Source organism: Arachis hypogaea, chromosome 8 (assembly GCF_003086295.3).
Source record: "Arachis hypogaea cultivar Tifrunner chromosome 8, arahy.Tifrunner.gnm2.J5K5, whole genome shotgun sequence".
Lineage (NCBI taxonomy): Eukaryota > Viridiplantae > Streptophyta > Magnoliopsida > Fabales > Fabaceae > Arachis > Arachis hypogaea.
In genome coordinates this window covers 1884019-1898130 of record NC_092043.1, presented here as the reverse complement: position 1 = coordinate 1898130, position 14112 = coordinate 1884019, and the positions used below count along the sequence as shown (strand labels likewise).

General features: G+C 31.7%; 1 protein-coding gene and 1 non-coding gene across 3 annotated transcripts; both read left to right on the top strand.

The window, feature by feature from the left end:
• The first annotated feature begins 4503 nt into the window (after positions 1 to 4503).
• On the top strand, positions 4504 to 9191 carry LOC112705619 (uncharacterized). Of its 2 annotated transcripts, none has more exons than XM_025756493.3 (4): positions 4504 to 5053; positions 6927 to 7066; positions 7651 to 7748; positions 8355 to 9191. In XM_025756493.3, the coding sequence occupies exons 2-4, from the start codon at positions 6950 to 6952 to the stop codon at positions 8923 to 8925; spliced, it is 786 nt and encodes a 261-aa protein (XP_025612278.1). In that variant the 5' UTR covers positions 4504 to 5053; positions 6927 to 6949; the 3' UTR covers positions 8926 to 9191. The 2 variants fall into 2 exon arrangements, with proteins under 2 accessions (XP_025612278.1, XP_025612279.1); XM_025756494.3 differs by having other exon boundaries at positions 4780 to 6073.
• A 1397-nt stretch (positions 9192 to 10588) lies between these two features.
• LOC112708571 (small nucleolar RNA R71) lies at positions 10589 to 10697 on the top strand. The gene has a single exon (XR_003156424.1). It is a non-coding gene; the product is annotated as a small nucleolar RNA R71 (small nucleolar RNA).
• The last annotated feature ends 3415 nt before the right edge of the window (positions 10698 to 14112 follow it).

Below are 14112 nucleotides of genomic sequence, written 5' to 3'. Positions count from 1 at the left end.
CATCTTTTTCTCTCTCAAATACCATCAATGTCATCCTTATCCTCTTCTATTCTATCCCACTATCACCACCTTATATTGCTGCTCTCATCCACTGTCATTATTATCAACTTCTATTCCACCCAATCTCATTGTCACTACACATTATCCCATCCACCACCGCTCACCCATGATTGGAATCATCATCATTATTATTATTACTATTACTGCCAATACCATCAAACCCCATCCCATTGCCACCAATCCACTTTACTTGTTGCACCTTCATCCATGGATAATATTGTCGTTCTCATTACACTCCACCCCATCCCTCGCAGCCTCTCACTACCACTACTGTCACCTTCAATCTTTACTATCAAGTACTTAATCCTAACTCTTTCATCGCTATTATGCACCCAAAATTATCATCATAATTATTACCATAATTATGAATAATAATAAATTCATAAACTGAAATTGTGAGAAAGAATCTAATTGAAAATTGAAAGGGAGAGAAAGAATGATAAATAAGATAGAGAAAGATAGCAAGAAATTTTTTTAAAGAAATGGAGGTGAAAGTGGTAGTCAGTGAGGGTAATAGCAGCGATTGAAAAGGTGTGGCAGTGACAGAGTTGTAGAATTGATTGTGGTAATGGGTGCAAAGCGACGATAATAGAATGGTGGCATGGAATAGAGTGGTTCGAAGTGAGGGAATTGGTGGTGGGTGATGGTGATGAAAAAGGGAGAGAAGGATTAGTAGTGGATAATGATGATAAGAAAAAGGGGAGAGAGGAGCTTAATGATAGATGATAGTGATGAAAAGGGAGGCGGGTTGAAGAAAGAAAAGGGGTAGTAATTTTATAAGAGAAAATAAAGGTAAACCAATAATTTTGCAAGAATTTTAATAGTTAACTAAGTAAAATAATTATTAACTAAAGGTGAGTTCTATGGTATAGAATGAAAGTTTTTGACTTTTTTCTACACATGTATGTTATTGCTGTTACCTAAAGATTTTGACAATTGTCTAAATAAATATTGTTTGAAGACAAACACTGCAGAATAACAGCTGACATAAACCATATTTTATCTGCTGCTGGCATGTGATGGCTTTTGCTACACTATGCTAATTAGTTTAGTTTAGCCTTAGTTTAGCTTAAGTAATTAATTTAGAAGATATTGGGCCAGGGGCCTTTGGGCTTTTTATTTTCATTGTGATTGGTTTTTGTCATAGTGGTATCACTAAAAACTTGGAAAAATTAAATAAAAGAATTAAAATTAGAAAAACAAGAAAATAAAAGATTATCCATTCCCATAGCAAAATAGGCTGCGTTTAGTTCTTACAACAGGATAAGATAAGACATTAAAAATAAGATATAAAGAATAGAGATATAAAAATTAATATTCTTGTATTTTGTTTGATGATAAACTAGAATAAATTATAAAAATTTAATTTATTTTTACTTTTTTATTCAAAAAATTTAGAAAAAAAATATAATAATAAAAAGTATAATTATAAAAAATTAATAAGAATAATGAAAATAAATAAATAAATCGTATCTCTCGTTAGTATCATAGTGTCTTTCCGATCAAGATGGATACAAAATATATTAATTCAGTGTCTCTGTATACAATATTTCTATTTATACATGTCTCATCTACCAAATATGACTTTGTGTTTATGTGTCTCTATGTATTCTGTCCCTATAAACAAACGCAACAATAATTACTAGAATAGGGACTTCGAATCTCTACCACAACCATAATTTCTCAAAGCTCGTTATTTACTAAGTGAATATGTCGAACAATTTGATTTGAAAAATTAAATAATTATATTATTAATAATAAAAATCAATTCATAACAATTTTATACCTTTAACGGTTTAAAAAACTAAATTTTTTAAATTTATATTTTAAAATTTATAAAATAACATAAAATTAAAAATATTTTCAAAATATCAAACTAAATTACAAATTCTAATTCCTAACTTTACACTCGAAATCTTAAATTCTTAAGAACATACCCAAACTCTAACTCCAAATCCAAAATGCATCAATCCTAACTTAATCCTAAACTCTAAATCACAAATGCTACACCCTCAATCCATAATAATAATAATAATAATAAAACTCTTCTCCTCATTCCTTGTTATTTTTTATTCATCTATTATTTAAGTGATCCTTAAATTAGTATATTTCGACATAAACAGCAATATTATTTTTTGCTAACAAAATATAATAAACAGAAGTATAACAATAAATTAAAAAGAATTGTTATCTAGAATCAATTTCTCTCTCTATCGATCTTTAAAATAATAATAAAAAACTATTTTCATATGTTAATTTCAATTTGAAATAATTTTTATTTTAATTTTGCTTCACACATTTTATTTTTAAATTATATAATTCTCTTTCTATAAATGAAATCAAATATCATTTTATTAAAAAACTGTTTTCATATGTTTATTTATTTTGTTTTCGATTTTTTTTTTACTAATAACATACCCTAAAAAAACTTTCTTTGTGTACAAAAATTTTAACAGATCAGATGCACTTTACAAATAAAAAAGATTACAATATTCATTCCTCACTCAACAACCCAACATAAAACCTAATCAAAACAAAAATTGCACCCACAAAATGCCAAAAAGCCTAATCAAAACAAAAATTTTACCTACAAAATGCCAAAAGCTCAATAACTAACCAATTTGGGTTGGTCGAGTGGTCAACTCACTCGTCTGCTTAAGCAAGTGTCGGGAGTTTGAACCCCACCTTATGCATGCAGCAACTCATTGGTCAGCGGCAGACCCTTAAATGGAGCTCTTGCGACGGATTAGTCCTTGACCTGTCGGATTGGGAGATACCATTTGGGTAAACAAAAAAAAACAATAATTAAACTCTCCTAATTAACTCACTCCAGACAAACCCCTTGTCTTGTCATTCACCGGTAGCAGAAACTGTCTACGCGTGTAGTCACGCAAACCCATGTGTCACGCAATGAGTTATACCACGCAATTTTCTTACCGCGTGTAGTCACACAAACTCATATGTCACACAAGAAGTTACACCACGCAATTTTCTTACCTGAGAAAAAAATATCACTTCCCCACCATAGCATTTACCATTCTATAAATCCCAAGATCACTCCCATCAGCATCAATTATGGTTATTGAATTATAATGTGCGTTGTTTGCTTTCTCGAAGAAGCTAACTGGTATGACTATGCTTAACTCTTTTGCAAGTTTTTGCATCCTACATTACAAAAGTTGAAACAAAAATAGAATTCACTACAGAATAGCACAGACAAACAGTTAATATAATTTATTAATGAATCATTAAAGTTTAAAAGAATAGTGAATTTGTGAGAAAATAAAACTAATATATATATATATATATATTGAATTTAAAAATAAGAATAATTTATATTAATAAATTGATTAAAGACTAAAATTATACAGATTTTTTGAATAGAAATTGGTTTTATATATGTTCTAAATAGATTTATATAAATCAAATCAGGTAAACTCAATTTTTAAGTATTTACATATGAATCGAATACATACATAATAAATAAGTATGAATTAAAATAAAAAATTTATTATAATTAATTTTTTCTTTTAATTCATACATTAAAATTTTTTAATGTATTTATTAAAATAAAAGTTGTATTTAAGGTTTATAATAATAATTTATAATTGTATGATTATAAAAAATAAAAATAATAAAATATAAAGATTATTATTTATATTACAAATTCAAAAAATATATATTTAGAATCAAATTTTTGTATAGACATTAAATACTTATATGTTAAAAATAACATAAAAAAAATAATGAATAAAACAAAAAATGAGACAGGAAGACAAATTCTTTTGAGAGATGAGAGATAATAGATTTTGTTGGGACATTTCTGGAGGTGAATTTTGTTTCAGATGAAGTCCTAACATTCACTATATCTTTAATTATTATTATTGTTGTTGTCAGAAAAATGTTAGAGAATTATCAGAATTTATTATTTTTAATTATTAATTAGTTATCATTTATTAATATTTAAAAATATGAAATAAAATATATTATTGAATTACTAAACTAAAATAACTAAACTAAAAAAAATTGAATTAATAACTAAATATATATTAACAAAAAATAATAAATTTTGATAATTTTCTATTATTATTATTATTATTATTGGATCAATTCTTTACATTACCAATCCAATGCATCTACTAACAAAAAAGTCCAACAATAACAAAAAGATTAATCCAATTCTTATAAAAGATTAAACTCTCAAATTAATACACTATTTGGCATAATTATCTCCCTATACAAACATTCTGTCCACTGATATTTCGGCTCACTTGATGTTTCTCATGTTATATCAAAATCAACACATCTCCTATATATTGTGTCCAACGTATTTTAGCAGGTGCTAAAAAAAAAAATCATTTCAGTACCATAGCATTACCCTAATTTATAAATTTATATTGTTTGGCTGCGTATATTATTAGTATTGATTTTGTGTCAATTAACAATTATGCTCTTCTATAAATGTGATCTTTCTCATTACACAAGAAAATTTGGGATTAATGTGTTGAATATATCATTCTTGCTCATTAAAGATATTACAAATAATTGAGCCTAGCACTCATTAGAGTTGCTGTAGATCAAAAAAGCTTTTTCGATGGTGCTGCATGCATTATTGTGCTTTTCAGTGCTGAGAAGTGAGAACTATAATCTCTATTTTGGAAAAGAAAGGGACTACCAATTGAATAAAAGGACGCCGTTTTGTTTATTTGGAAAAAAAAAAATAACCAAAACAAAAGCAGAACCATTCGTGAACCAACCCCCCCCCCCCCCTCCTTCTTCCCCCAATCATTCTTGCACTCCCTGGAGATCTCTGAAGCAAAGCAAAACCCTAGCCCTTCATCGCCGCCACCGTCCCCAGGTCCTCCGCGGCGCCGCTGCTTCCTCTTTCCCGTGTTGTTTTCATCTTCGCTGGCACGTCGTTTTCGTCTTCCTCTTCCCCAGGTAGCTCGGCACGTCGTTTTCATCTTCGCTGGCTTCTCGGCATGGAACCCTGGTTAGTGGCCCTGCTTTCAATTCTTCGCCTCCGTTTCTTCCTTTTAATTTCTGAATGTTCGGTGGTCTTCTTCATTTGAAGTTCTGAAATTGTTCAATTTTTGTTCCATTTTTCTTGTAATGTTTTGTAAATTGTAATTGCCTGCTGCTGATGGATCTGTCTTGTATTTGCTGGTTGCTGATGGCTGTAAATTTTTTTTTCAAATTTACTGATGGCTCGATGGCTCTGTTAGTCTGTTGCTTTCAATTCTTTGCTCTGTTATTGATGGCTCTGTTACTGATGTCTCGATGGCTCTTAATTTTTTGGTTCAAATTTACTGATGGCTTTGTTTGTAGTTGTTGGTTTTGCTGGGTGAAGGTTTAGTGTTTTGGAATGTTTTATAATGTGCTAATGTTTGTAATTGCTGGCTTTGTTTGTAATTGCTGGGTGAAGGTTTAGTGTTTTGTGATTATTGGTTAATGTTTTGGTTTAGTGTTCTCTCTTTTTCAGATTTCCCTTCTCCCTGTATTTTTGCATGTTGCTGAATTGGTAATCAATAAATTTGCCTTTTTGCTGTAAATCGGGACTTTACTAGGATTTGTTAAATTTCTTGCTGTAACTTGAATTTGTTGCTTCCCAGTCACCGATTCAGAACAGAATGCAAAGTCAGTGCTTGATTGATTGGCTTTGCTCACTGATTGTATTTGATGATAAATTTTAAATTGATAACTTTTAAATTTTAAATCTGCACTTCCTATGTTACTGATTCATTGTTCTTTCAGTGCTTTTTGTTGTTGTTAATCATTGTGATGAGCTTTGTTAAAATTTGCACTGCCTATATTACTGATTTACTGTTCCTTCAGTGCTTTTTGTTGTTGTTAATCATTGTGATGAGCTTTGTTAAAATTTGCACTGCCTATGTTACTGATTCACGGATTCATCCCCCTTGTCATCATCATCGGCATGAACTCCGAACCAAAACCCCAACTCTCTGGATAAAATTGTAATGAAAGCTGATTGGGGCTTTTTCTTCTACTTAAGGTATGAATCAGAATGATGAGGCCAAGTTGTGAATACACAAGTGTCAATGGACTATAATATATATTGAGTTTGTGACATTAGAAGGGTGTAATAATAACAATAATGGTGTCATGTTATTTGAATATTGAGGTTTAACATTTAAACTCTCAGCTTTTCAGCCCTATTTGATTCTTCATCTCAGGCAATTGAATCAAATCAACCAGGCCTTCCTTTTCTTTTTCTTTTAGTTGATTCTTAATTTTTCTAATATATGTAGCTTTCTGAATCAAGTGGATCAGATTATGTAGTTTTCTTGATTTGGGATATTTTCGGAGACGCATTAGAAGAGCTATTTTATTATTATGTTTGCTATAATAATATTCACATGTTGTGTATGCTTGTGATTGTTTCGGTGTTTACATTTTCTTTCCAAGTCACTTGCTGTGGTTGTTCTTTGAGTTAAGGCTTTGTATGTGTGTGTGAGAATATATGATAATGTTGAATGCTGTTGCATCTAATAGGAGTTCTTGGAGTATCCTCATCTTTGGTCCTTTATAATTTATTTATTATTTATTCTAAAACAGTTTTTTCGGTTGAACCACCGGTTTGACTGGTTAGACCAATAAACCAGTAAACCAGTGACTAAAGCGGTTTGATGACCGGTCTGGTTTTCAGAACCTCTGAGAGAACAACCCATTCTCAAAAATTTATAATCCTAGTTGGAAGAATATTTCTAACTATTCTTTCTACATTTAAGTTTAACTGAAAACATATTAGGATTTATCTTTGCAACATACTAATACATTTTTTCTTTCTAATCTACTTTCACTATTTAATCATTCTTCATCTTATCTGGCTTCGATTGTTGTTTCAGGTTTAGATTAGTTGGACCCAACAATGGGTTCTGATTCAAATGTGGCTGGGTCATCATCGCCCAGTGCAAAGCGCACCAGAGATCCTGAAGAGGAAGTTTATGTTGACAATCTTCGCTCTCACAAGCGTTACCTTAGCGAGGTATCCATTTCGTTTTTAAATTTGGCGACTTTTTTTCTTCTTTTTTATGGTTTTGTTTTATTTTAGTGGTCTGTCTCTGACATAACTTTTAGAACATTTTCCCCACTATCTTAACTATACATTTTAACCTTTTTGTTGGTGTTTTATAAGGAAGTGGTTGAGATTATGAGCATTGTTGTTGATTTATTGCTTGTATCAATTGTAATAGGATGATCATTTGCATCTTCTATCTTGAATAATAAGATTGCATTGCCAAATTGGTTAGCAGATATTATATGTATTTATGAATCTCAGTAATAATACATGAATAAACTCAACTAGCCCATTCCTAGTGGATTTGTTGTTTGTTTAAAAGTTGCTAGATTTGGTTAAATTACACAGTGCATTTTTGCATGACTGAGCTTAAACACAATCTCATGGGTTTCCTTTTTGTTAGAAAGATATTATTTGCCTGGATCATATAGAATGTATGTTATCAGGAGGTGGTCAACGTTGATGTTTCTTTTGTTCATCTATACTCTGCAATCCAATGAAATGCACTAGAATCAAATTAGAGTCACTCAATCGATGGTTTTCCTGTTCAGATAATGGCATCCAGTCTTAATGGACTGACGGTTGGTGACTCTCTTCCGGATAATCTAATGGACTCTCCAGCCAGGTCTGAAAGCATGTTCTCTCTTAGGTAAAAATCATGGCCACTTTCTTATATAGGTACCATATTGTCCCAGCTTGGAATGTTGTCATCAACTATTTTGATGGATTAGTTTTTTTTTTTTTGTTTGTTAGTGTTTCATTGATGAGCAAGCTTCTACTTGCTCTTTAAACAAGTTACAGTTAATTTATATTGTTTGGCTGTGTATGCTAGTATTGATTATGTGTCAATTATGCTCTTCCATAAATGTGATCTTCCTCATTACACATGGAAATTTGGGGTTAATGTGTCAATTCCTCATGTGTATAATGTCATGTATGCATTTCCGTATCTAGTGTGTTAGTTTATGATTCTCTTTGAGCTTGAAAATAAATACAACAGATATAAAGGAATCAAATTCCCTGATCCTCTAATTCTGTCTTACTATTTTGTGATGTTGTCCCAGTGTTCTTTTTTGTTCTCTATAGTTTACTGTAAAAACTAAAAAGGTATAAAAGTAGACATTTTTTAAAATAGAAAATGATAACTCTCTTGCAGCAACAGTGAACTACAAGCAGCCTTTTGTATAAGCAAATATCTTCAATGCTCCTGTTTCTAGCAAATGTTTCAAATAAATTTTGTTTAATTTACTTTCAGGGATGATATGTCTTGGCAATATTCACCTATGTCAGAAGACTCAGATGACTTGAGGTTTTGCGAGACCCCATTGCACGCTTGCCCGACCCAACTGGACAGTCTTCCAAGCAGTCCAGTTTCTTCTCCATATAGGTACCAAAAACCACAGAATGCATCCTCTTCAGCACCTTCTAGTAGTTCAATTGCGTCGCATAGCTCAACCGTCTTGGCTGTCACATGCTCCCAGCCTCGCCAACGAGGGTCAGATTCTGAGGGCCGATTCCCATCATCTCCAAGTGATATATGCCACTCAGCTGATTTGAGAAGAGCTGCACTTTTGAGATCGGTGCAGATGAGAACACAACCTCCCGGATCTACATCCATGGAGTTGCCGTTTGGTTCTTGCCATGAGCCTATACCTAATGTAGATACCGAGGAACGATCATGCTCGTATATGAAACCACTGGATGACGAGAGGGAATATCAGATTGAGGAGTGTTCGGCAATCAGTATTTCTGAACCGGAGTTTAACCCTGATGACAATAAGTCAGGTAGGGTCTTAGGTGTGAATGCAAAATCAACTGACTCGTGAGTAGAGTTGTAGTGTTCAAGTGTTGCTTTAGTCTCTGTCTTCAACATGAAGCGGGTGCTTGTGTGTTGGTTCTGAGTTCTGACCATAGAAGGAAAAGTGTTTTATATCTTCAAGAGTTTTCCTTCCCCTCGACCCAATTTTTAGTTGCTTGTTGCCCTTGGGGAAACTAACACACGACTAAATTCATACCAGGAAAAATGTTATTCAATCATGTAACAGTTGTCTTTTAAGTTTATGATCGAGAAATTAAATCAAATTAACTAGCACATGAAGTCTCACCTTGTTAAATTTATTTTGTATAAGGGGAAGTCTAGTATCGATAAATATCGCGGGAGTATGAATTTGTACCCGAGTTTTCTCCCGAAAGTGGAAATATTTTTTCTCTTTTTTGTTAATGGGCGTCCTCATTCTTAGTGTAAGGATTAAAAACAATTCAGTAACCAGCTCGAGTATCAGTAAACAATAACTAACTTAGTGCAAGGATTAAAAACAATTCAGTTAACCAGCTCGAGTATCAGTAGACAATAACTAACTATTAATTGGGTCGCAAATAAACAAAAAAATATATAAAATTATTGTAAAAAAAAATTTAAAATCTAACAAAAAAACATTCAGAACGTAATAAAAATAAACATTTAAAATCATTCTAAAGAACTTTCAAAACCTAACAAAAAAGTTCCAAAATTTGAACGCAATAAAAGGTCTTTTAATTATGGTAAAAAAAAACATTATTTTAGATGTTTCTTTTACTTGAATTTCAAATATTTAAATTTTAGAAGTTTCAAATGTTTTTTTTTTTTGAAAATGTACGACTAAAAATAAATGAAAGCAAAATATTAAAAAAGGCATAATTTTGGATGTTTTTTATTTCTGGATTTCAGATATTTAAATGTTAGAATTTTCAGATATTTTTCTAGGAATGTCCAATTAAAAGCAAATGAAAAGTAAGCTATTAAAAACGAAGGCATCATCTCGGATTTTTTTTATACCTAGATTTTTTATGTTTAAATTTTAGAGATTTCATATGTTTTTCTGGGAATGTACATTAAAAAGTAAATTGAAACAAACAATACCTTTAAATTTCGGATGTTTAAATTTTAGAGGTTCCAAATGTTTTTTCTATGATTTTAGATGTTCTTTTTAACGATTTTGATTTTTTGTTAGATTTTGAATTTTTTTTCAATAATTTTAGATGTTTTTCTGTTAAATTTTGGATATTATTTTTTAAAACATAAGAAATAAAATTCTAAAACTAAGAAATAGAATCATTTAAAACCTAAAAAGAAGAAACATCCAACATTACTAAAAAGAATCAAACTCCCAGTCATGTCATAGGATACATCTTGTGTGTTGACAACTGAAACTTGCATCCCGGTCAAGTACTGAGAAGTCATACTTATCTGCTGGGACATGAGCTTATTCTGTGCCAAAATAGCATCCAGTGTGTCCACCTCCATGACTCCTCTCTTCTGAGTAGTCACAGTATTTACAGGGTTCCTCTCGAAAGTGTACGTGTACTGGTTGTTGGCAACCATCTCAATGATCTCGTTTGCCTCTTCAGGCATCTTTTTCATGTGTAGTGAACCACCTGCGGAGTGATCCAGTGACACGTTGGCCATCTCAGAGAGGCCATCGTAAAAGATTTCCAGCTTGGTTCAATCTGAAACCATGTTGGGAGGGCATCTCCTAATCATCTACTTGTATCTCTCCCAGGTCTCATAGAGGGACTCTCTCCCTTTCTGTTTGAAGGTCTAGACATCCACTCTAAGCTTACTTGACTTCTGGGATGGAAAGAACTTGGTCAAAAATTCAGTGACCACCTTGTCCCATGTGTCCAGGCTCTCCTTGGGCTGAGAATCCAGCTACAGCTTTGCTTTGTCCCTTACAGCAAAAGGGAAGAGCATGAGCTTGTAAATCTCGGGGTTTACTCCATTTGTCTTAACAATGTCACAGATTTGCAGAAAGTCGGATATGAATTTGTTGGGATCCTTTTGCGGGAGTCCATGAAACTGACAGTTCTGTTGCACCAGAGTAACTAATTGAGGCTTGAGCTCGAAATTGTTGGCACCAATGGCAGGTACAGATATACTGCGCCCATAGAAGTCAGATGTGAGTGCAGTGTATGAGCCAAGCACCTTCCTTTCTTACTCTTCAGCGTTCGAATTGTCTTTATTAGCTGTCATAGTGGTCTGTTCAGCTTCCTTCTCAAGGTTTCCTTGGGATTTTCTCTAGCTTTGTAAGTTTTAGCTTGTTGCAAATGCCGTCTCAAGGTTCTTTTAGGTTCAGAATCAAACTTGAGAAGGGGTTCTTTGTTCTTTTTCTTGCTTATAAACAACAAAAAGCAAAGAAAAAGTGGGAGTCTCTGTATCAAAGTATAGAGAACTCCCAATGAGATATCCTAAAAGAACTAAAGTAAAGTAAAATAAGTAACTAACTAAAAAAATTCAAAAACAAAGATAAACAAATAACCTAAAAGGATTTTTAAAAATAAATTAAAATAAATAAAAAAATTTTGAAAAGAAAAGACAATATCTAAAGGGACACCAAATTTAAAATCCAAAATTAAATGAAAATAAAATAACTAAAACAAAATTCGAAAATAAAGAGAAAAATAAATAAAGATAAAATTGAAAATTAAGGAGAATAAACAAAAGGAGAATCGAAAATTAAAACGAGAAATAAATAAACAAAAACTAATAAAAAATACCTAATCTAAGCAACAAGACAACTGGTAGTTGTCAATCACAAACAATCTCCGACAACGGCGCCAAAAACATGGTGCGCGAAATTAGAACTCGCACAACTTAACCGGCAAGTGCACCGGGTCATCCAAGTAATACCTCAGATGAGTAAAGGTCGATCTCACGAGAATTGTCGGACTGAGCAAGTAATGGTTATCCTATTAGACTTAGTCAGGCAAACAGTAAAAAGGGAGTTGTTGTTGTAAACGCATAAAACAATAAAATAGCAAATAAAGAAAGCAAATAAGAGTTTGGTGTAAAACAATAATGAGAAAACAGTTAAGGTCTTGGAGATGTTTATCTTTCCGGATTAAAACGTCTTACTAACTATTTTAACAATGAATGATTCATTCTATGGCAAACCATGAGTGATTAAACCCTAATCTCTTAGTGATTTAATTTTTCCTAACCTTCATCAAACGCCACTTTGTGGTCACTCAATTCCGATTAGAGGGTTAGTTCAGAAAACTAGTTTAACGCCACAAAAATCCTAATTACCCAAAGCTAACAGGATTTTATGTCACATATCCCAATTAGTTAATGTTATTAGCAATTTAGGAGGAGTGTTTTCAAGCTGTAGTTCAAGCAAGATAACTCTTTCAAGAATCACAAGAACTCATGTAGAAAAGGGTCATACTCTCGTTCCACCCAGTTCATAAAATTAAAAGCAAAAACAATACCTTAGAATTGAATCAAACATAAATTAAAATAGAAGAATAATAATCTTAATCCATAGAAATAAACAGAATTCATAACCTTAACCAGGAGGTTTAGTTGCTCATAACTTACAAAAAAAACAGAGTTCTAAAAAGTGCGAAAGGAAGAAGATTATGTTCGAACCCCTATTAGGGTTAATCTTTTTTTTTTAAATACTAACCTCATAATAAATTCTTGACCTAAAAGATATTACTTGTAAATAAATATTATAAAAAGAAAATAAAATAAAACTAATAAGTGTTAAATCCACTTAGAGGCTCAAAGAGGTGTGAAACGGGCTGCTGCTGGCGTTCAACTTCAGGAATGAGCGTTGAACGCCAATGGGGAAGCGTGCGTCTCTAGCTTGTGCCCCTTGCTGGCGCCAAATGCCAAGTGAGTGTTTAGCGCTCAGGGAGGGTGCTGCCAACATTTTCCTTTCTTGCTCCACACTTCTCCAAACTACTCCGAATTTCACCTATAATCATAAAAACACAAAAAAAAAAAAAACTCAAAGTAGCATCCAAAGGTGATTTTTGCACAAGAAAAACTCAAACTTAGAATTCACATACTATTTTTCCTAATATCACAAACTAATAAATTCACTTCATTTTAGTGATTATTATCTCATTCCAACAATATATTATCCCTTGTCTTTAAATTTATTCGTCTTACTATATTCTATTTTATATTTTTTAAGATGAGTTATCATAAGCAAAAAGGAAAGCAGAAGAAGGAAAATGCTACGATAGATAAAGAAGGAAGAAACCTCTTCCTCCACCACAACAGCATGAAGATCCACCAGTTGAAGTTGGCGATTTGTTCAAGTTTTCGCATCCCTAATCGTAGAAAGTCCACAGAAGATTAGGCAAAATTTAAGCGTGAAATGGCTTAAAACGGCAATTGTAATTGTAAAAATGCTTTTTTCAAATATTTTCATATTTTATTTTTCTTATTGCTATGTCTTTTAGATTTTTTGTTAATTATTTGGTTACTTTAAATTTTCTTTTAGTAGTTGTATTTTACTTGTTTTCTATATAATTTAGAGCTTTATTTGTATTTTTATTTAGCATGGTTTGTATATATCTTTTATTGTTATTTTAGTTGTGTATAAATGAACATGTGATAATGTAATCTTGATAATTTTCTCTATATGCATGAAATGATTGAGATTTGTAAAGAACTTAGAATTTTAATTTTCATTCAACCAACCCTTTAAAAAAATTAGGGTACTAGATTAAAATAATAAACTTTCAAGATAATTTTTTTATAGGAACATCCCATTTGATTTGGGTTAAAACTTTCTTTTGAACTTGCTTAAACTATAATTGTGGAATATAAATGAGAACTAGAACACACAAGTTAGTACTACAAAAAATATTAGTAAAAATGACACTAATTTTATGGCAGGTTTAAAGAACTATCATTATGTTTGTTAATTTCAGTGGTGCTAACTTATGCCATAATGCTCATGATTTTTGTGGTTGCTTTTGTTAATTGTGGCGGTTTGAAATCGCCATAAATTTTTTTTTTTTTAACTTGAGTGATGTTGCATATGATTATATGAGAGTGTGATTAGTATTGTTGGCATGTTGCATATGAGAAAGGAGTTAACTACAAAAAACGCCGATAAAAATGCACCCGAATTTTATTATTTATTTTTTAAATAATTTAAAAACTCAATAACAATACCTAATATTAAATATATATTTCTCAAAAAATACATTAGAAATTGAATTTTAATGTAATTTTT